A 23,615-nucleotide genomic window follows, 5' to 3' on the forward strand; every position below is an offset into this window, starting at 1 on the left:
ACACCCTCAGGTGACTTCAATAGTTAAGGTGCTGGGGACATTAATATATCACTGTTGCATTTAGAATCAGATTTAGGAATATGTCAAAGGAAAAAGGTTATTTAGAACAAGACAAGATCACACACAAATATTCTGACGCAGGTAAGTACTTTTGGTAACCCCCAATGTAAAGTTAGTTAAGTCCTTCCTGGAAGGAAGACAACACCTAAGCAGAGGAGAGTAGTCATTCAGGGAGCCAGGTCAGCCGAAGTTAAGTTAGCAAAAGTCAAGGTGAACTGAAGCACTTCTTGCAGGTAAGTAAAATTCTTGCACAATGTTTTAGAAGTCTTTGTAAAATAGAAGAAATTCAAAGTAAGGACAAAAGCTGATCAGGCTTGTGAGGTAAAAAAGCTGTTAGCAACTCTACAGAGGCAACCGAGACAAGTCTCCAACGAGGACAAGCAAGGTGGCACAACAAGAGGTAAGTACTCTCAGACTTTACAGTACCTTTAGGTAGAAGAAAATTGCAGCAGATGGCTTCTGTTGCTGTGCAGCTCTGCATATCCTGGTGTTCCTGGGCCTTAGTCGTGGGGACAAGAGGGAGGACTTCTGGGGATTAATGCACTACAATGGGACGGTCACTGCTCGCAACCGGCAAGTGTTCAGTGTTTCAGCTCCTTGCGTCTACCGCAAATAGCAACACCGTGGTTCCTGGCTGTCGAGATGGGCTTTCCTTGCATCTGGGGTCCCGCACTCTGTTGAGGGGGCTCAGGCCCGGTCAGTCCTGCTTCCTGGGAGTTCAGAGGATCTTCCTGGAACTCTTGGCCGGCTTAAAGGCAAAGCCCATGATCTGGTGTTCCTCTCCCTGGCTATCTGGTTTCAGCAGCGACGGCAGTGCAATTTTAACCAGCTCCGAGAGGATGTTCAGGTGGCTTACTTTGGAGTGGATTGGTCCTACAACTCAAAGGGAGAAGTCGTCCTTGCAGGGGCTTCTCTGTCTATACTAATTTGGAGTTTCAGCACAGCAGAAGAGCTTCACTGGGCAAACCAACATTCCAATAGTTGCAGCAGGCATCTCTTCCAAGTTCTTCTTCGGATTCCTTCGTCCAGTTGTCGACTGTCTTCCATGCAGGTTTCTCCCATTCATTCCAGCCTAGCCATCAGTCACCCAGCAGGGTGGCTGTCCTTGCCGGACAGCCAGCCAGCCAATCACCTAAGAATGCATTCCTGTCTCGTAGGAGACTAAGCACAGGGAGTTTCGGGCACCTCCCTCGCTTCATGCCCTCACCAGACACCCTGGAGCCAGAGGCGGGCTTCACTCGTGAATCCCGCCAAAGGCAAAATAAACAAAGGGACCAAACCTGGTTTGGCGAGCAGAGTAAATCTCAAGAAGGACCTTTCCACAAAGAAATGGCGAAAAGAGAAGTCTGGGGTCATTTTGACAAAAATGGCCCCCATGGGTGCTTTACTGCAGCGGGGAACGCAGCCCGCGGTAAATGCACTCCACGGTAGTCAAAAGTAAACCACTGCCACCAGCAATTCACTGAGGAAAGGTTAACAAAATCGTTACATGAGAAGCTAGACATAGGGGATACTAAGTAACCCCTCCAGAACCCTTTTGTAAGATAGTGTGTGCTGGGTCTAGAAAGTTATAAGTGTAAGCAGTCAATTTTACTTCACTGCTCTTGGAAACAGTTTATCCAAGAGAAGGTATTTAAACCTTTTCTGAAACGCTTCCCTGTGCCACTGCACTGAAGGAGCTGTGTGACAACGTAAAAGATGCTGCCTATTGAGTTTTGTCAGGCTCCATAATCAAAAGAAACAGTTCAAAATCACGTTAAAATACATGAGTGGGAAAAAAGGATCGCACTCTCTCCAGGTTAAAAATTCAAATCCTCAAAATACAGCAAAGTTGTTGAGGGTCTCTAAGGTAGAGAGGAATTAGCACATTTGAGAATTCTCCCCAACATCGACGCGTGAAGGAGCATGGGTACAGTGGACGTCACAGTAGGGATAGTATTACTGGCACGCCCTGTCGACGTCCCTTTTCGAATTTCAAAAACAACTGGAATACTCCACAGCTTCCACTAGATGTCGGCCTATGCACAGCATGTGATCCAACAGATTCCACAAGCCTCAGAAATATATATACACTCACTGAAGTCAGTGCGACAAAGTTAGTAAGTCCACAAATACCTGCAAAGGAAAAGGGTGAACGTTTACAGCACCAACAGTCTTCAGGGACGGTAACCCTAACTTTATAAGTCCAGCCCTAAAATGCATGGAGCCTTGTTCTCAATGTTCAATGTGTGTGTAAAAGCGCCCGGTCATGTGTAAAGTTCACGAAGTACTTCTTAAGGAGCAGGAAAAAGATTGTGGAAGAAGTCTGAAGGGGTGAAATGGGTTCCGGGTGTCAGGAGAAGATCTGCTACGATGAACAAAGCTCAACATTTGGTGCGTTGATTGTTTATGTTTTCAGCCGAAAAGCTGAACAGCTTCTTTCTGAACGTCCTATTGAGGCAGCGATTGCACACCCGGTTGTGTCTCCTTCCTGGGTTGTTTTTTGGTACAGGAAGGGCAGAATCTAAAAAGGAGTCTTTTCCATACTGAAGAGGCAGGGACGTGAAAAGTAGAGTGTTTAGGAAGTGTGTAAATGTATACATTCTCTAAGAGAAAGCATATAGGAACCACCTTCCATTAGACCTGATGTACAGGCTGTAGCCTGGTGTAGACAGAAGCAGCAGACTGTTGGATGGGTACACAGTCGAAAGGCTGTTTCTTGCTGAAAAGGTAATAGAAAAACTGCTGCGGCACTGATCGTCAAAGGCGTCTTAAGAAACCGTAGCAAATACAAGTCACAATCTTGACAAAAGGCAATAGGACACAAACTCTGTAGTATGCGACAGACCACTACAGTGGAAGAAACAATCTGAGGGACTTTGACACGTGACGGACCATGGGTACAGCACATGTCACACTAGGGATAGTATTACAAACACGAGCGGTCAACACCCCTTTTCGAACTGTTATTCTAAGCAGATCCACAAACCTCCGAAATGTTAGTTATAGTGTGTTATGCGAAATCACCTTCTGGTTTCATTTTTTAGTGTGTTTAAGACCTAGAATAACACTATTTTTATACATTACTGTCTAAAATGAATTGTGTGCTTCAATGTGTGGGCTTATTGTGGACTCCTGACCCCCACTCACACTCTGAGAAAAGCCTCGAAAGCCCCAAGTTAAACAAGATTTGATGCAGCAACCCTGTGAGAGACTGCACCAGTCTTGTTGTCTTGGTATTAGGTAACTCTACTGTTGGGTATAGGTCTGTACTACACAATTTGGTAGTGAGACTGAGCAGCCAGACTTATCTCAAGAGGGGTAAATGTGAGCTGTATCATAAAAATCCACAAACACAAGTATCCAAATAACACTTACAATCTAGGTTTTCTAGTGAAATAATTATTTAAGTCAGTTTTAAATAAGTATCCTTTAAAACGGGCAATGTGCAACAATAAAAAAACACTTCAAAATACTTTCTCAGAATCAAGGCAAAGTAGACACGCTTTACATATGCTTCATACACACTTTCTACACCTTGGGCTGACCTCACTAACTAGGACAGTATTGGCATTTATATATCACTTATGTACTTTGTAAGATTCTGAGTTTGGCAAAGAGGAAGGGTTAAGGCAGGGAACAAGGTTTACAGGATCTCAGAGCATGTGAGCACTTTTTAAACCTCCCAATGAAGACTAGATACAAATCTTTCCCAGCAATATTAGTTAAAAACCAATGCATCACCTACAAGGAAGGCACAAGTTACTTACCTGTAACTGTTCTCCAGCATGAGTCTGGCATGGATTCACATGCTCATGAATATTCCCAGTCAGGCTGGGAATCCTTGGTAATGAAAAAAATCAGTTTCACTTTTGAACTGTCTTTCTCCTAACAACCAATCACTGTTTTCTGGGTCACACTACCCTCAGCCAATGACTGCCCTCCACCCAAGCCCCTCCTCTGGCAGCCATCTTCAGATTTGGCAGCATGTAAAGTGGCAGTAGGACCAAGAGAAGAGCTGCAGAGGGGTAGGCGGGTGGGTTTGCATGGCGAATCCATGCCAGACCCATGTTGGAGAACAACAGTTACATGTAAATAACTTGTTCCTCCTCTAGCATGGGTTCTGGCATGGATTCACATGCTCATGAATAAAGAATACATAGCGGTACATATATGCACAACCACAGGAGGTGGCCAGGCTCAACATCAAGCATCTCAACATTAAGCATCTCTTACCTCCCCACCAGGCTCACCTTCAAGTGGACAGGTTGTGCAGCACTGCTTGGCCAACTCTGGAATCCCTGTTGACGCAGTAAAACTTCGTGAAGGTGTGCGTCGACCTCCACATAGCAGCCCTGCAGATGTCAAGCAGGGTCACAACAAACAGGAACACCGTAGTTGCAGCAATCCTTCTGGTCGAACGGGCTCTCGGATAGCCGGGCAATGCTCAGTTTGCCAACCAGTGACAATGGGTGATGCAGCCGAAGAGCCACCTGGAAATGGAAGCCTTGGAGAGGGCCTTCCCATGGTTCACGGGGCCAAAGTTCACAAAAAGGTGTCGTCTTCCGAAAACTCTTTGTGCGGTCCACATAGAACTTCAGCGCGCTAGCTAAATCCAGCGAGTGCAAAGTCCTCTCAGCCAGCGACAAAGGCGTCGGGAAGAAAACAGGTAACACCAAGGGCTTGTTTAGATGAAAGTCAGACGGCACCTTGGGCATGAAGGAGGTGTGTGTCCGTGGCACCACCCTAGTCTGGTGGAATGTCAAATAAGGTGGTTTACAAGAGAGGGCCTGGATCTCTCCCACTCGTCGTGCGGAGGCGATGGTCACAAGCAAAGCCGTTTTGCACGACAAAAACGTCAGTGGTGCCGAAGCCATAGGCTTGAACGGGGGACCCATGAGCCTAGTAAGCACCACATTGAGCTCCCACGCCGGGGTCTTCACCGGCGGGAACAAGCGAAATAGTCCTTTGACGAATACGGCTAACCTCTTCCACTTGTGCCCGTAGCCTTTCAGAGTAGATGAAGCTCTGACCTTGGCGAGCACCACCTTACAAGCCACTGGGAGATCGTAGCCCCCAAACTCTAGTGCTGCAGAAGCCAGGCCTTCAGGTTTAGTGATCCTGGGTCGTGGTGCAGAATCGCGCCCCCTTCCCTGGCGAGAAGATCCGAGTCCTCCGGAAGTTTGAACGGAGGGGAAGCTGACATGTCCAGGTACCATATCTGTCTCGGCCACGCTGGTGCAATGAGGGTCATCCTGCACCAGAACAGTCCGAGTTGATTGTCTAGTCGAAGAAGCAACGGCAAAGGAGGGAACGCATACAGAAACAGGCCGTCTCACAGGAAAGAATGCGTCCCCCATGCTCCCCGGCTGGGGAAACCTGCTGTCGAACCTCTGGCACTTGGTACAGATTCATCAGTGGATTGCCGCAACTGCGGAACCTGCCGAAGCTCCCTCTCGTGGCAGGAGCTCCCATGGTGTTCTTCACTCCCGCTAGATGAAACGGGCGAGGAACATCCCCTGAGCTACGGCCCAGTGCCAAAGGTCCTGCGCTTCTTTGTAGAGCGCCGGGGATCTGGTTCCCCCCTGCTTCTGGATGTATAACTTCGTGGTGGTGGTGTTGTCCGTTAAGACCCATACCACTTTGTCCTTGAGTGAGTGGAGGAAGGACTGGAGGGCCTAAAACACTGCCTGCAGCTCCAACACGTTTTGTGCAAGGACTTCTCCTCCGGTAGCCACAAGCCTCTTGCATGAAGACTTCTTGAGTGCGTTCCCGATCCTTTTAGGGAGGCGTCCGTCGTGACTGTCTTCTGATCAGGTGGGGTCTGGATCTCCGAGCCTGCGGACAGATGTGCATGCACTCCCCACCACCGTATCGCTCAACAGAAACTCTCGTCGAGTGTAATCTTGTCCTCTAAGCTCCCAGCCACTTGAATCCAACAGGCGTCGAGGAACTCCTGCAGCAGACGCATCCGCAGCCTGCACAGCCGAATGAGGTATATGCATGACGACATCATGCAGAGTAGGGACTTTAGACCTCACCCTTGTTACCTTCAGGGCCAATAGCCGTTGTACCTTTCCCAAGATGGCCGCGATCCTCTACTCCGACGGAGACGTCAGGCACGACACTGTACAGTCAGGCTCCCAGAAACAGCGCTTCCTGCGATGGAGTCAAGCAGGACTTTGCAAAGTTTATAGAGAACCCCAGTTCCGTCAGGAGTTGGACGGTCTTCGTCGTGTGGCTGACAGCAATGTCCTTTGAGTTTGCCCTGATGAACCAGTCGTTCAGGTACGGGTACACATGGATCCCTCGTAGACATAGCTGCGCCGCCACCAGGGCCAGCCACTTGGTGAACACTTGTGGAGCCGAATTCAACCCGAAGGGAAGGGACTTTTATCTGGTAATGTTGTCCTTGCACCACGGAGCGTAGGTACGCGGTGTCCCTTGTGTATGGGGATGTGAAAATCGGCATCTTCCAAGTCCAGCGATGATAGAAAATCCCCCCTTCGAGCAGTCCCATCACGTGAAGGGTCACCATCCGAACCCTTTGGGACTTGATGTACTTACAGCACCCAACGGTCGGTGGAGAAGGTCTTCCACACGCTGACTAAGTTCGCCAGCCGGCCTCCCACTGGGGTGCACGGCCGGTTCAGTCTTCTTTCGACGTCGATGCGCCGCCTTGGCGACAACGTACACCTCTAGACTTGGCGCGGCCCCTGTAGGTCGCCTGGGCCGATGAGTAGGGGGGGGGCTGACTGTATCCTTTTGAGGAACTTTGGGATTTCCCTCCAGAAGTCTGAAAGGATGGCCGCCGTTGCTGAAGTGTGCCCAGGGCACGAGCGAGCCGTCTGTCGGCTTTGATGGCATGGAGAGACTTGTCCACAGTCTTTCCAAACAAACTGTCCCTGTGAAGGGCATGTCCAACACCTTCAACTGAATATCCTGGCGGAAATTTGTGGCCCTCAGCCGGCCTCGCTGACTGAGGCAAACGCTGTTGACCATTTGGCGGAATCCTGTGTTGGCAATGTCCGTGGCAACTGTAATGGTGTGGTCCGAAGCCACCTCGGCTTCCTGTAGAATCTCCAATGCCTCAGTTCGCTTGTTACCGGGGATGAAGTCCAGGAGGGGAGCCATCTTGGCTAACGCTACGATGGCGAGCGCGTTAGCGGCCTTGATGGTCATTGGCGCCAACATCACTTCGCCCCATGGCATCCAACGTCTTCCCCTCACTGTCGGGGGGGGTTAGGAGGCTGCTGGCGAGGAGGGGACTACTTGGCCGTACCCGAAACCACAGTCTGGAGACGGCTGGGACTGTAAGCACTTGGGTGCAGAGTGCGGCACTCTGTATTTCTTCTCGTAGCGATCCCTCTTTGCCGGAGCAGATCAAGGGTTCTTCATGAGGGACAAACCCTCGTCCCAAATGTCATCCAATAACGGGATCAAAAGTACTGTCTTCCTCTTCTCCTCCCGGCGCTGGTAAAGGACACCCTCTTCTCCTCCGGGACGAGCTGGACCAGCTCTTGAGGCTCTGGAGATCATGGCGTGAAACAAGCCTTTCTCGTCTGGCGGTGAAGATCTGGCTGGCAGAGACAAGAGATCCCCCAGGCCGCAGTCGTCCGTGCCATGGCCCGTCACCGTGTCCTTATCCCTCGGTGGGGTAGAGCGAGGCGAGGGGAGAAAAGGCGGAGGGGGTGAACTCTCCTACTCTTGGGTGGTGTTCCTCCGCCGGGGAAAGAGCCATCCTTGTTCGGATTTCCGAGCACATGGTATGCAGAGCCGCAAGAGTGTCCACTGAGATATACCCAGGTGGCAGCGGGGTGGAGGCGATGGGGAGTGGGGCGTTTGTGGCTTAGGCTGATCCGCTCCTTCGCCACCCCCTGTTGCTCCTCGTCTGTCTCCTCGTCGTCACATTTGTCATCGCCCTCGTCAGGATTCCCCCCCCCCCCCGTAGGGCCTGCTCTTGACGCATCTCCCCTCCTAGAGGACTGGTAGGCTCTTCCTCTGAGGAAATGTCCGTGCCCTGGAGGACTACCATTCCCCCCCCACCCCTTCTCTGTGACCAGGGGAGACCGTTTTGGCGTAATGAAGGGCATCACCTTCTCTGGAGTCTTCTCGATGGGCTGGAAAGAGGACTCCCTACTGGCAGGCAGGGATACCCTCACCTTAGGGGCCGTGCCCTGCAAATACACCCTAGCGGCCTTCATCAGGGACACCGCTACTACTTCGATGGAAGGGTGGGTCTTTGCCTGATGCATTTGGGCCTTCGCAGTCTTGACCACATCCGCGGCCCCCGTGCACGGCACCATCTCCCGACAAGCCACGCAGTCGTCCACATGCGTCTGGTCCGAATGTAGGCAGTAGAGGCACAGGGAAAGTCCATCGTCTGAAAAGACGTTCCATAGGTTGCAGCGGGGCAAATCTGGGAGAGGCGTTGAGTTCTTCTCTGCCATATCCACACGGTGTAGGCCTCGAAGAAGCTTCTGGGATCCTCCAAGAAGAACGTGATGAAAATCCGCCCTTGAGGGGAGCTGCAGAATCCGAAAACTGGTCCCCGTTAATCAGAAGTTTAATCGGTGGAGCTTGAGGCTCGATTGACCCAAAAAATAAGAGTTAAACTCTTAGAAAAATCGCAAAATGCAGTAAAGGCTCGAGAGCTATAGCTCGAGGACTCCCAACACTTGCATATGCGGTAAAAATCTGAAGATGGCTGCCAGAGGAGGTGCTTGGGTGGAGGGCAGTCATTGGCTGGGGGCAGTGTGACCCAGAAACCAGTGATTGGTTGTTAGGAGAAAGACAGTTCAGAAGTGAAACTGATTTTTTTCTTTACCAAGGATTCCCAGCCTGACGACAGGGAATATTCATGAGCAGGTGAATCCATGCCAGACCCCAAGCTGGAGAACAGTAAGAATCAAAGTCAATGGGTAAGAAGAGTCTGCAGGGAACCAGGACAGCCAAAGTCAATTGGAAAAGTGCATGGAGCTGAGGCACTTCTTAAATAACAAAAGTCTTGCACAAAGTTAGAGAGTTGTTGTAGAAAATCACTGTTGGGCCACACGCTGTTACACTTGTGAAAAGTTAGAGCTGATATCAACTCTAGAAAGCAGCTACTGCAAAACTGAGAAAAGAAAGGTACAGACAAAGAGTTAAGTACCTTAGTCAGAACAGTACCTTAGGACAGAATATGAGGATCCAGCTGATTTCGGTCTTGGTTGCAGATCCTGTGTTCCTAGGCTCAGTCGTGGGGACAAGAGGAAGGACGTCTGGAGGACTCCTGCACAGCAGTTCAGAGGTCGGTGGCAGCTACATGCTCTTTCAATTCAGCAGCACTTTGCTGTTTCAGCTACCGGCAAATAGCAACACTGCAGATCTTGGACACTGGATGGGCTTCCTTCACTCCTTGAGTCCAGCACTCTGGTGAGGTGACACAAGCTTGCGTCATCCACCTTCAGGAGGATCCCCGGCAATCTTCCTGAAGCTTTGGTCCGGCTTAAAGACGTTGCACTAGACTACGGATTTCTCGACACCTGGCACTCTGTTCCATCAGCATCAAAGAAGTACAGCCAGTTGGGGAAGGTCTTCTAGCAAAGTTCGTCTCAGGGTTAGTTGGTCCCACAAGAAGTCCTCTCCGGAGTGTCTCTTGTTGATTCGGAAAAGGAGATTCAGCACAGCAGCAGGGCTTCACGGGGCAGTTCAACGGTCACGGAGGATGCAGCGAACCTCTCTTCACGATTCCTTCATCGGATGTTTCGTCCAATGGCCATCTGTCTACAGTCCAAGAAGCCTCACATTTTATACAGTTTTCTCCCATTCGTGCACAATCTAGCTGTCACTCACACAGCAGGGTGGCTGTCTTGCACGGACAGCCAGTCAGCCAATCAGGACTCTGAGCATTCAGGTAGCCAAGGAGACTAAGGACAGGGGAGTTTCAGGCACCTCCCTCACTTCCTGCCCTGCCAGACACACTGGAGCCAGAGGCGTATTTCAGTACTGAAGCCCACCAAAGGAAAGACAGACAAAAGGGTAAAACTTGGTTTGGAGCGCAGAGTTAAACCCAAGAAAGACCTTGCAAAACAAGAAATGGTGAAAAAAGAAGACTGGGTCCATTTTGACACAATGGCCCCTCATTGGTGCTATACAGCAGAGCAGCTGAGGAGTCAGCCTGCGGTAGAAAAACACAAAAGGTAGGAAAATTAAACCACTGCCACCAGCCATTTAAAGTTGCGAGGGTAACAAAAAATGTTACATGAGTAAGTAGGGCTACCAAGTAACCCCCCCCCCCTTCCCGTACTCCACATAGGATGGGGTGTGCTGGACCTACAAAGAGAAAAGGTAAGTAAAGTCAATTTCACTTCACTATTCTTGGGAACTGTAGTTTTCACAAGAAAAGGTATTTAAACCTTATGAGAAATGAAGGATTGCTCTGTGACACTACACTGAAGGTGCTGGGTGTCACCATACAAAAAGTAGGTGCCTATGGAGTTTGTCAGACTCCAAAAACAAGTCCAAATCAGATCAAAATACATAAGTGAGAAAAAGGTCTCACTTACTCCAGGGTAGAAATGAAAAGTCCAAAAATCCAGCAAGAGCTGGGGGTCTCTAAGGTTGAAGGGAATTAGCACATACATGAGAATTCTCCTTAACACTACACGTTTACCTTAATTGGGTTTTAGCTAACCCCTCAAAGTTCCCCTGTTCACCATAACCACAGGGCTTATTTTAGAAATCCATTTTAACACTATGGAAGGACTGAGTGTAGTTTTGGTTGTAACTTAGAATTAGAAGGGACACAGTAAATTTGAGCCCGTTACTTGAGGACCTATTACTTGGTGAGTGACGATCAAGTGTGGTCACAACAAACATACTTAGAGATTTTATAAATCAAAATCATTTACCCAAGACCTGCAAAAGACCTTTTATTAAAGACAAAGTAGACCTGTATGTGGACTTTGCTTTATGCACGGTACTTAAAAGGGGTGTGCCAGTCCTACCCCTCCCTCCGCATACCCTAGAGGAGTACATCGACCGTTCAAACTATCATCATTAAGTCAGCTCTGGAAACCTTATGGATTTTCATTTTGCCTAGAGTTTGGTATTCTTAAGAGCAGATTTATCCTCGGTGTAAGATCTCCAAAATCTTTAATGTAAAAAACAGAAGAGACCCACCAAAATATCCTAGCTCCATCCACCGATAATTCTGCGAATCTCTAGCAGACTTGCACAATGAAATATAATTTTCTGGATAGTATATTCAATGTCTCAATTTACATTTCAGGGTTTCTGCACTGAAGACAATGTAGTTAACTGTACATGGCTAGACCACCAAAGCGGCACAGAACAATAATTAGCAACCACAACTTTGTTCGAAGTCCTCACTGACCAGAAGGAAACCACCAAGGTTGGCTTTGAAAGGATGTACCAAAGGGGGGAGGGGTGGGAGAGGAGACCACCAGGATAGCTCACATGCAGGATTACAAACAAGCTGCCGCTTATTTTTGAGTGTAAACACGTCTTCATGATGCAGACTACTGGTCCAACATGGTGTCTGTTCCCGTATGTTGGACATTCAAATGGAGTACTTGAAATGGATTTTAAATACTGGAATATGTGGTTTTAAACACACAAGACTGTTTACAATCATTTTTAGTTAGCACAAAATTTCGTACCTTTGGCTGGGATGATACAGGTGGTGTGTTTATCAAAGGCTTCAGAGAAACTGCGTTACTCTGAGGTGTGCTTATCCTCGGAGACACATAGGATCTTGGTGATGAGGCATCAGATGTTAAGGATAATGGAGACTGATTAGATTGTGGAGCTGTTAAAGGAGAGAATGGAAAGATCAAGATTTCAAGCGGCGACTCCCCTTCAAAATATTGCTAATAATTTTCCAAGCCTTTTTTCCTTAACTTCATTTTCTCCTTTCTTCCCAATATCATTTTCAAACATTTGTCTTTATTATTCAACTTCAAAAGAACAGTCATCACAGTTACTGAGGTGTTCCTACACACTTCTGGTGAAGTGTGTAAGAACCCATTCTTAATGAAGGAAGGTGTCCTGCATGTTCTTTCTAAAAGAATCTTGGTGGCAACTGCTAGGGAGATCTTCCCAAAGTCTGGTGAAGAATGTGAAAGTATCTAGCTTTACCGAAAGATAGGGTTCCAACTAAAAGACGGATTACACTCTTATGGGTAGATATGGTACACAAGAGAGGAAGGCAGGCTAGTGGGCGCGAACAATTAGTCCCAAATATACAACCCAAGAAATCACACTACTGTTATACTGAATGTTAGGCAAGATTATATGCAGTACCCTGTGGGAGACTGCACCAGCCCTGTTCTCTTGGTAATAGTTAACCCAACCTTTGGTAGAAGCATCTAGTACACAAGTTGGTAGAGTGACTTAGCAGCCAGGCTTATCTCAAGAGCGGTCAATGTGAGCTGTGGGGTTGTAACAGAGATTCACAGTGACAAGTATCCAAATAACCACTTATAATACTCAAGGTTTCTTGTGTAAACAATTATTTATTAAACAGTCAGTTGAATAAGTCTTTTTTAGAAGGAAGCAAATTGATGTAACAAAAATATGCTTCAAAATACACACTGCTTCTGTAAATCAGTAGATACCCATTTGGGATGGCACACAGACACTTCCTACACCCCGAGGTGACTTAAATACCTAGGACACTGTGGACATTGATAGATCACGGATACATTTAGAATAATACCGGTTAATTGCTTAATCTGTATTGACCAATCAAATAAGCTGTAATGATACCCATGTCTGTGTTTGTATGCAATGTGCCATTTACTGCTACCACGTCTGTACCCCTGTAACTAAGCTCATGCAAGTAACAGCGCCTCAATGCCCTTGGGCTGCTTGCGCGCTATATAAATATAAATAAAATTAAAAAAAGTTGTCAAAGAAAATATTTTGGGAATAAAACAATGGTTAACAAATATTCTTAAGCAATTAAGTACTTTTTGAACGCCCCAATGCAAAGTAAATTAACCCTTTCCCAGTTACACAAGTTATAGAATGTGTGACTTTTGTTGAGGGCTAGTTAAAGCACAAAGTCAGAGGATAGAAGAGCCTTTCAGGGAGCCAGGACAGCCAAAGTTAATTGAGCAGAAGTCTAGGTGAGCTGAAAGACTTCTTGTAGGTAAGTAAAGAAGTATTGCACAATGTTTTAGAAGTCTCTGTAGAAAATGAAATCACTGTAGGGCCACAAGCTGGAAGGCTTGTGAGGGGCAACACTGCAAGAACCTCTGCAAAAGCAACAAAGACAAGTCTCAACTGAACTAGCAAGGCTACACAACAAGAGATAAGTTCCCTTCGTTTTACAGTACCTTTGGTTTGAAGAAATTGGGTTCTGTTCCTGTAAAGATTTGCAGATCCTGTTGTTCCTGGGCCTCAGTAGTGGGGACAAGAGGGAGGGTGTCTGGGGACTCCTGCACTACGAATTGAAGGTCGGCAGCAGCAATGGGCAAACTTAACCTCAGCTGCACTTCAATGTTTCAGCTTCTCGCGGCTCTCGCAAATAGCACCACCGCGGTTATCTGATATCTTATGGACTTTCCTCGCATCTGAAGTCCAGCACTCTTGAGGTGGCTCAGCTTGGTCAGTTCTGCTTCACGGGAGACCGGAGGATCTTCCTGGAGCTCGGGTCCGACTTAAAGACGCACTCGATTCTGGTGTTCCTCTCCCTAGCAATCGGTTCCTGTAGCAGCAAGTGAAGTGCAGCCAGCTCCAAGAGGATTTCCAGAGGAGTTTGTCTTGGGGTCGATTGGTCTCACCAACCCAAGGGGAGAAGTCGTCCCTTTCATGGTGTTAGTGAGAATTCTTAGAAATGTGCTAATTGCCTCTACCTTAGAGACCCACAGCAACTTTGCTGGATTTTGAGGACTTATTTTTTTAACCTGGAGAGAGTGAGACCCTTTTTCCCCACTCTCTCATGTATTTCAATGTGATTTTGATCTCGGTTTCTTTTCGGGTGTGGAATCTGACAAACTCCATAGGCATCTTTTACATTATGTCACACAGCACCTTCAGTGCAGTGACACAGGGAAGTCTTTCAGATTTCCCAAAGGTTTAAATACCTTCTCTGGGATAAACTACTGTAAAGTGAAATTGACTTTACTTAAATTTTTACTTTTTAGCCCAAGTACACACTATCTTACAATAGGGTGCTGGAGGGGTTACTTAGTATCCCCCTTGCCTAGCTTCATGTAACATGTGACCCTTTCCTCACTGAATGGCTGGTGGCAGTGGTTTACTTTTTACTACCATTATGGGATTTTACCGCTGGCTGCGTTCGCAGCCAAGGTAAAGCACCCATGCGTGCCATTTTTGTCAAAATGGCCCGGCCTTTTTTTTCACCATTTCTTTTCGCTTCTTTCTTCTGGAGATTTACTCTATGCGCCAAACCAGGTTTAACAGGTTTGTTTTGTCTTTGGGGGGCTTCACGAGTGAAACCCACCTCTGGCTCCAGGGTGTCTGGTGGGGCAGGAAGCGAGGGAGGTGCCCGAAACACCCTGTGCTTAGTCTCCTAGGACACAGGAATGCACTCTTGGGTGATTGGCAGGCTGGCTGTACGGCAAGGACAGCCACCCTGCTGGGTGACTGATAGCTAGGCTATTGATATTTCATTTCTATTGCGCTCATACACAAGTGTTTCAGAGCGTGAAAAGGCAAGGGATGGGAACAGGGGAGAACAAAAAAAACGATCTTACTAGGTTCAGTGACATTCAGAACGCGTAAGTGCATGGGAAAAGGGGAGAAGTGCGGAGCAAGGGAGAAACAGATAATAAATAATAAAGGCAACAAACAGTGGTAGTGCAGCCAGCAAGTGGCAAGCGCTGGGTTTAAGGCAGCAGAGAGGGTAGGTCTGTTAAGTGCAGGAAGAAAAAGGGGGGGGCTGTATGGGTACAGTTACAGACCCCAGTGCAAGGGGTGGCTCGGAGGCAGTGCAGGAGGGTAGCAGGGTGAGCAGGTACCTGGGCCCGGAGGACAGAGGTGCACGGTGCCAAGAGAGAACAGATCAGCAGGGGAGAGGTGGAGCGAAGGCAGAAGCAAAAAAGGAAGGTCTTGAGGTGCTTCCGGAGATGGTTCTCCAAATTTTAGAGTGGCAGGGAGGCTGTTCCAGAGGGAGGCCCAAGCCGGAGACAGAGCTACCCCCTGCTCGTTTCTTTGAAAAACGACTGACCCTGAGGGAGGTAGAGGAGCATAGAGCTTGAGTGGGGAGGTATTTCCGTGGGGATAGCTGAAGGTATTTTGGACCCAGAAAGCCTTGTGGACAATGCAGAGGGTGTTGAATGTAATCCTTGCATCCACTGGTAGCCAAGATTTCAGAGCTGGAGAGATATACGATCCCAGGGCTTGAGGTCAAGGACAAGTCTTGCAGTCCTGTTCTGGATTAGTTGCAGAGGGCGAAGAGTAGAAGCACGTAGATTTAGAAAGAGGCTGTTACAATAGTCCAACCTAGAGAGAACTAGAGCTTGGGAGAAGGAGAGGAAAGGCAGAGTACTTCTGAGGAGGTGCTGTAGGAAGTTGGACTTTTTAGAGACATCAGATGTGGGCGGAGAAGGAAAGTGTGGAGTCAAAGATGACCCAGAGGTTCTTAGCACTGCAGGTGGGGGTAGGAGGAGGGCCAAGGGGGGCCGGCCAGAAAGTGAGGGGAAAGGATGGGGAAGGTGTGCCAATGAGGAGGCTCTCTGTCTTGCTGGCATTCAGACAAAGGTCATTGGCGGCACACCAATCTTGAATGGCAGTTAGGCAATCAAAGATGAGGAAGGAGAGGGGGTGGCCGAGGGCAGCCTGAAAATGAGTTGCGTCAGCGTAGCACTGGAGATTTGAGCAGAAAATGGCAATGCAGTGGGCGAGAGTTGTCAGATATTGGTTGAAAAGCCAGGGCGAGAGGTTAGACCTCTGGGGAACACCACAGGTAGAGAGTAAGATAGATGATAGGAAGGAGCCAAGTTGGACCTGGAAGGGTCGATCAGAGGGGAAAGCGGTCAGCCACGCCAGAGCCTGATCAGTGATACCCAGGTTATCACGGAGATGGTCGAGCAGGATGGTATGGTTGACTGTGTCGAAGGCAGAAGAGAGAGTAGGATGAGGACAGAGGGAATGCTGGAGTCAAGGTTGGAGAGCAGATCTTCACAAATGTTCAGGAGAGCAGTTTCCGTGCTTCTGGCAGCTCTGAAGCCAGACTGGTGGTTATGGAGACAGCCAACAGAATTGGAATGAAGGCTAAGCTGAGAGATGGCCAGCTTTTCCAGGAGTTTGCCCAGAAAGGGAGTAATGGAAATTGGGCAATAGTTAGCCGGACAATAAGGATCAGCTGTGGATTTCTTGAGAAGAGGATGCACAAGGGAGTGCTTCAGAGGGGAGGGGAAGGATCCTGAGGCAAAGGAGTGGTTGCAAAAATCAGAAAGGCCGGAGCAAGGGTGTCAATGTGATCCTTGGTGGTTTTAGAGGAACAGGGATGAACCGGTTTTGACAAGGCTATCATAGATTGGACTTGTCTAGCGACCTCATCAGGGGAGAAAAGAGGAAAGGACGAGAAGGAGGGTGGGCGGGTGACCAACAGTCAGCCAGCACAGACGAAGAGGCTAGAGGGGTGGAGAGGGAGGGTGGAGAGGGAGGGTGGAGAGGGGGACCAGGATTTCTTGGGTTTTTGAGGCAAGGCCATTGCAAAGGGCCTGGGAGGCAACAGGAGGGGTAGAGACTGCAGCAGGGTTGGCCAGCTCCTTGCAGATTTTGAAGAGTTTGTTCTTAACAAGAGTCCACATTGAAGCTCGTGTCTCTGCGGCATCTAACAACTCGGCCAGAGAGTCAGTGAGGATGAACAACAAGCCCTCCATTTCCTCTCAGCTGCCCTACACTTACTTTTAAGTGTAGCCAGGTCGGAGTCTTACCAGGAATTGCACTTGGCTTTGGACTTCAAACAGATCCTCATGACAGGGGCAAGAGCATCAAGAGTATCAGAAATTGAAGGGTAGAGCAGAGACAGGGCTGTGTCAGGATGTGAGACAGCCAGAGGGGGAGAGAAGGTGGCGGCGAAAGCCTCAACTGAGACACGCTTCATGGGACGGATGTCCGAGAAGGTAGGTGGCAGTGTTGGGATAGGCTTGGCTTGGGGGGCTGTGGGGGGGGGGGGGTAAAGAGGCAGAGATGAGAGGAGTGGTCAGAGGGATAGAGAGGGGGAGGTCAGAGGAGATCAAAACATCGAGTTTGTGCCCTGCAGAGTGAGTCGGGCCAGAAGGGTGGATGGACAGGGAGAGGGAGTCGCAGAAGTCACGGAAGAGTACAGCAGAGGGACAAAGTCTAAATGGATATTGAGGTCACCAAGGAGGAGGAGTTGAGTGGTAGAGGCCAGGAGGGAGGAGGAGAGGTCCGCCCACTTGGAGAGAAATTAGGTGATTTGACCAGGAGGCCGGTAGATGGTAGCTACAGTAAGAGAATGGGTAGGAGAGAGGGAGAGAGAGAGAGGGGGGGGGGGAGGGGGCGAGAGCGAGCATACAGACAAGGCATTCAAAAGAGGAGTAGGTCTGAGTGGGAATGACAGAGGCAGGAATCCACTCGGGAAAGATCAGGGCTACCCCTCCAACATCCCCCCGCTCCCCCCAAAATCAGGGAGGAGAGTGTCAAAGCTTGTGACAGAACTGGCCGTGAACCATGTCTCAGTAAGACCAAGGACATAAAGGTCTAGTTCTTCAAGGAGGTGGCAGATGTCAGGAGTGTTTGACAGCAGAGCGAGAGTGCCAATATGAAGAAGGTTGCCACCCTTAAAGACCTTCCAGGGTAGGGTACAGATCAGAGGTATGCCCTGCAGAGGAGAAGGCGCCCTAGGAGGGGCAGGAGGAGGAGAGGACAAGGTAGCCAAGAGGGAGGGGGGAGGGGGGAAGAGGAGGGACAGCAGGAGATGAGGAAATTGATGAGGTAAGGGAAGTGCCTATCAAAGAGGAGAAGATTGGGCCTTGGACCATGACAGTGTCATTAAGGTAAACATTAATGATGACGGAGGAGTCGAAGGAAGCCATGCGAACTTACCAGCGAGTGCCACCATTAATGGGAGAGGAGGAGATAGGACAAAGCACAGAGATCATATGAAGATCTGACAAAGGACCAACAAAGAGGATGTCAGTGAGGGTCTGTCTCCAGGAAGTATTGGAGTAGGTGTCGGCAATAGGAAGACCAGGGTTAGAGGCCAAGATATCCTTGGCTGGAATGAATGGGAGCAAGCTGCATAAAGGGAGAGGCTTTTTGGCTTGGAAGGCAGAGTCGACCACTGGAAGAGGGAATCCGAAGAACTTGAAGGACGCCTGCTGCAATTCCTGGACTGTTGGTTTGCCCGGTGAATCCCTGCTGCTGTGCTGAAACTTCAAATTTGTATCGACAGAGAAGCCCCTGCAAGGACGACTTCTCCCTTTGAGTTGGTGGGATCAAATCAACTCCAAAGTAAGCCACCTAGATATCCTTTCGGAGCTAGTTGAATTTCCACTGTAGTCGCTGCTGGAACCGAATAGCCAGGGAGAGGAACACCAGATCGTGTGTGTTGCTTTTAAGCTGGCCAAGAGCTCCAAGAAGATCCTCCGGACTCCCAGGAAGCAGGACTGACCGCGCCTGAGCCCTCCCTCAGCAGAGTGCGGGACCCCAGATGCAATGAAAGACCATCTCGACAGCCAGGAACTGCAGTGTAGCTATTTGCGGTAGATGCGAGGAGCTGAAACACCGAAGTGCCACTTGTTTGAAGATTGCCGGTGGCATGCAGTGACCATCCCATTATAGTGCAGGATTCCCCAGAAGTCCAATTTCAGATACAGTTCCAGAGACAGATATATCCATTATCCATATTATTCTGCCATTTCTACGCATTTTGCTAAAGAAATAGCCTTGTTATATGAAGACATGTTTAGACATATGTTACGTATGTAATTAGATACACATGTATGTGCACTTAGAATGCATTGAGTCCACATTATATAGCTTATTTAGAAGCTGTTCGTTCCACGGAAGGATTGTCATAGTAGACTGAAATCGAGGAATGTGTAGACAGCCTTGGCAGGAAGGTTGCAACTCTTCGCCTAGTAGAAGAAATGAGACGGCTGGCTTTATCAGCATCCCTGGCATGCTTGCAGACGGAAAGAAAGGTGGGAGGCAATGATGAGTGCTTTGCACACAGAGAGAGTGATTTCAGTGGGGAGAAAGCGGTCAATGGAGGGCTGGGAGGATGGTGGTTTCGTAACAGACAGGAGAAGGCCATAGGACATGTACAAGATCTGCTCTGAAATGTCACCATGACTAGAAACACACTGGACTAGAGAGAGTACAAGATTGACGTAACAGAACTTTAGGCGCTGTCCGCTTTTAGAATTGCTGGTTTGACAGAAACGGTGACTGATTTGATACTATAACTGGGAGCCTGAAATGAGCAGTAAGGAGAGGCGTTTGAGAGAAGCTGTAAGGAGAATCAGCTGACTTGCCGCTTAGGGAAGCATTCTGGGGGAGCAGATGAGAAGCAGAGTTTGAGATCGATCTGGCAGAGACTTGGCTGGAGACCAGACCATTGAGGGGCCAAGGAGAGGCCCTGACCGAGGCTGTGCAGGGACTGGCTGGCTGCAAGGGAGCTGGAGAGGAGAGAGATGGGACACATTCGAGATGGGAAGCTTGCCCATGCAAAGGGGAGTATGGTTCTAGGCCTAACTGACTGGCTTGTTGGGACATGGGAGATTGGCAAACACATTAGATGGGGTGTTGACATATTGAGGGAAAGGGAGATTCATCAGAAGAGATGGTCTTCTGAGAGAGAGTGCGATTGGGTGTGGTGTGGCTTGAAGAGGAATGCTTGTCCAATGTACTTTGCTATTTAGCATTTGTTGTTATTAGGCTGCAATGCATTATATATCCAGCAGGGATAATTGATATTAAATTGTTTGCATTAGAAGCCTGAAAGACTTACATTTATTGCAGTTTCCACCCAAACATAAGGGGTGCAGATTTTGGGCTTTTCCTAGAAGTGCTCATCATGCCTTGCTGTGTGTGAATGACAATGCATTACTTACCGTAGAAGCATTTCTGATGGTTGTATCTGCTTAGATTCACATGCTGTGCATAGGTCCGACATCCAGTGGTCACTGCGGAGTATTGCATTTTGTTTTTCGTAGTCGAAAAGGGGACGTCGACAAGGCGTGTCTGTAACACTATCCCTATAGTGACGTGCAGTGTACCCACAATCCCTCACGCGTCGAGGTCCCTCTGTATTTTTTCTGCCCTGAGGGAGCCTTCTATACGTGAGTGAGTACAGAAAAGAGATGTAGAAAGATGTCCATGTTCCTTCCATCCGAGCGGGGAGGAAGGGTGGGCGCATGCGAATCTAAGATACAACCATCAGAAATGCTTTTACGGTAAGTAATGCATTGTCTTCTGATGTTTGTTAATCTGCTTAGAATCACATGCTGTGCATAGACTAGCGAGCAGTACCCGGAGTTGGAGGTGGGTTGTGAGAAGGAACAGTAAAGAAAAGATGTCTTAATACTGCTTGTCCCACCTTGGAATCAGATCTAGAATGAGCATCTAGACAGTGTTTTGTAAAGGTGTGTACAGAACTCCAGGTTGCCGCTTTGCAAATGGACTCGAGGGGAATGTTTGCAATTAATGCTATGGATGCCCCAGTGCCTAGAGTAGAGTGTGCTCTTGGCTTGAAGGGTAGTTCTCTCTTAGCAAGAGTGTAACAGAGTGATGCATTGAACAATCCATCTAGATATAGTGGAGTTTGAGACTGCATCTCCTCCTCTTCCTGCTGCTACCGAGACAAGAACTGATTAGACTCTCAGTGGCCTAATTCTTTCCATATAAAACATGACAGCTCTGCGCACATCGAGTGTATGCAGGCTTTTTTCCTCCCAAATTGGAAGGGTTTTGAAAGAACATTGGTAGTTCCATTGACTGGTTGACATGGAATTTCGATATGAATTTCGGTGCAAACCTTGGGTGTGTGCGTAGAACCACCTTATCTTTGTGAACTGTTACGAAGGGGTCTAGAATAGAAAGAGCGTGTAGTTCACTTACTCTCCTAATGGAGGTGATAGCTATTAGGAAAGAAGCTTCAACTTCGAAATGCGCTGCTGCCTTCGTCAGTAGAGCATTGAAGGTGGGCTGATCGTCTACTGGAGATGGGTTCCTGACCGGTGTGGTCTGAGGAGAAGAAATGTCTACAATGTCGGGGTCTGTAGACCCTGATGGCGACTGCCAGGGCTGTAAGCCACCTTCAACTGGGTCCTCCTCGTAGCCCTCTTCACCTATGTTAGTGTCATCATGAAAACCTTCTCCCTCTTGTTGGTCTTCATTATTCACAAACTCATCCTCTTCCTGGAAGTGAGAGTCCTCTTCAGTGAGGTCGTAAGAGTTCATGTCTTCCTGTAGGGGGTTAAAGAGCTTCAGGTATTTAGCCCATGGCCCCTCCTGGAGTACCTCCCTTGGCCTCTTGGGTGTCCTATTTTCTGGGACGGCCATGAACCTGTCTAGCTTGTCCATACATGACTGGAACCTCTACAGTCCAGTAAGGTAGGCCAGAGCGGTCTGGGAGTGAAAAGAGTTCCCTCTCCCTGTAGTTGCTTAGTTCTGTCCCATAGCGTCGAAGATCGAGTCCCTTTGCCTTCTGAGAAATCCTCTCGCTGGCTAGGGTCTTCTGTCGACGGTGGGAGCTGTCCCAGCCTACCCTCCGGGGTCCTCTGCGTTTCTTTGGCCTGGTGAGCGGTTTTCGACGTGTCACCCGTCGACCGTCTCTGGCCGTCTTTAGAAGCTATACGCGCGAGGCTTTCGGCGATCAGCTTTTCCGTCGAGGGATCGGCCGCCGGCGTGCTAGACAATGCAGAGTCTTTACTGGCAACGTACGCACTCTTACGAGGCGCGTCGCCTGAGGATTTGGGGTTAGCGCCCTTATTTACAGAAAGTCCAGTCGCCGGTCGTGGAAGCGGTGGTGGGGGGGTATGTGCTTATGTGTTTTTCTGTGTTCGTCCTTGTCGCCGGGGTGTTCATTCCCATAAGCGGGGCGTGAGCCGGGTTTGTCGGGGCTGGGGACGGACGAGGAGGAGCGGGAACGCTCCTTCGAGAGGTCTACAACCTCCGTTGCAGAGGCCGGGTAATCACTGTCCTCGTCACATTCGGCGGGGGTGGCAGCTGGCGAGGAGTCAGACCTAGACATCGCATAGGCTGCCCACCTTTTGACCCTGCGGTCCTTTAAAGTTTTGGGTTTAAGTAACTTACAGGCCGCACAGCCGTCCTCTTTGTGATCGAGGGGCAAGCAACGGTTACACCGTTTGTGCTTGTCCTTACAAGTAAACTTGCCCTTGCAACGCGGGCAAAACCTAAAGGGCGTCCTCTCCATAGCGGAGGGCATGAAATGTGATTACGACCTCGAAAGAGAGGGAGGGGGAAAGAGAAAGGCCTTCTCAGAGTGTTAACAAAGAAATGACCACCAACCCCACTCTCCCTACTGTATTAGGCCGGCGAGGCCCGGCCACGTGTTCGGCTGCAACTCCTGGACCGTTGGTTTGCCCGGTGAAGCCCTGCTGGAGTGCTGAATGTCTGAATTTGCCTCAATTAGAGAAGCCCTGTGTTAGGCAAGTTTGTATGCAATACCCTTTGGGTGCACTACAACAACCCTAACCTGGCAATAGTAACACAACCTTTGGTATAGGTCTGCACTACACAGGTTGGTAGCGTGTGCTCTTGGCTTACACACAAGGTTTCTTGATGAAACAATTTATTAATTAGTAAGAATAAGCCTTCTTCAGAAAGGAGCACTATGTAACACCACACAAATATACTTCAAAAATGCACACTCAATTATCAAAATCAGCAAATACCCATTTGGGATGACACAGGCACTACCTACACCCTCAGGTGACTTAAATAGCTAGGGTGCTGTTGGCATTAATATATTACTGTTGTGTTCATAATATTCTTACGAGTAGTGTTAAAGAGAAGAGAGTTCAGAATAAAGCAAGTATTCATACAGTTATTGCTAAGTAGGTAAGTACTTTCAATACAACCCCCCAATGCAAAGTCAGTTAACCCTTTCCTGGAAGGAAGGCAAAACACATAAGAAGAAGAGAGAAGAGTCATTCAGGGAGCTTAGGCGAGCCAAAGTTAAATTAGCAAAAGTCAAGGTGAGCTGAAGCACTTCTTGCGGGTAAGTAGAAAGTATTTTACAATCTTTAAAAAGACTTGGTAGAATAGAAGGTCAAAGCAAGGTCACAAGCTGATTAGGTTTGTGAAGTAAAGAAGCTGCAAGCAGCTCTGCACATGCAACCAAGCAAGTCTCCAACGAGGACAAGTGGTTGCACAACAAGAGGTAAGTTCTCTTAGACTTTACAGTACCTTTAGGTTGAAGAAAAAGTGCAGCAGATTATTTCTGTTCCTGGGCCTAAGTCGTGGGGACAAGAGGGAAAAAGGGAGGACTTCTGGGTACTCCTGCACTGCAATGGGACGGTCAACGCTCGCAACCGGCAAACTTCAAGCAAGTGGCTGCTCAGTGTTTCAGCTCCTTGTGTCTACTGCAAAAAGCAACACTGCGG

General features: G+C 48.6%; 1 protein-coding gene across 9 annotated transcripts in view; it reads right to left on the reverse strand.

Annotated features, from left to right (window-relative positions):
• The window catches only part of WAC (WW domain containing adaptor with coiled-coil), a 978,331-nt gene that overhangs the window by 429,616 nt on the left and 525,100 nt on the right, over positions 1-23,615 (reverse strand). For all 9 annotated transcript variants that reach the window (XM_069648101.1, XM_069648094.1, XM_069648099.1 and 6 more), the window contains one exon: positions 11,703-11,851. In XM_069648101.1, coding sequence (XP_069504202.1) covers positions 11,703-11,851 — 149 coding nt within the window. The remainder of the gene's footprint in view (positions 1-11,702; positions 11,852-23,615) is intronic.

The sequence above is a fragment of the Ambystoma mexicanum genome, chromosome 2q (genome assembly GCF_040938575.1).
Source record: "Ambystoma mexicanum isolate Mex_15411 chromosome 2q, UKY_AmexF1_1, whole genome shotgun sequence".
NCBI classification, from domain to species: domain Eukaryota; kingdom Metazoa; phylum Chordata; class Amphibia; order Caudata; family Ambystomatidae; genus Ambystoma; species Ambystoma mexicanum.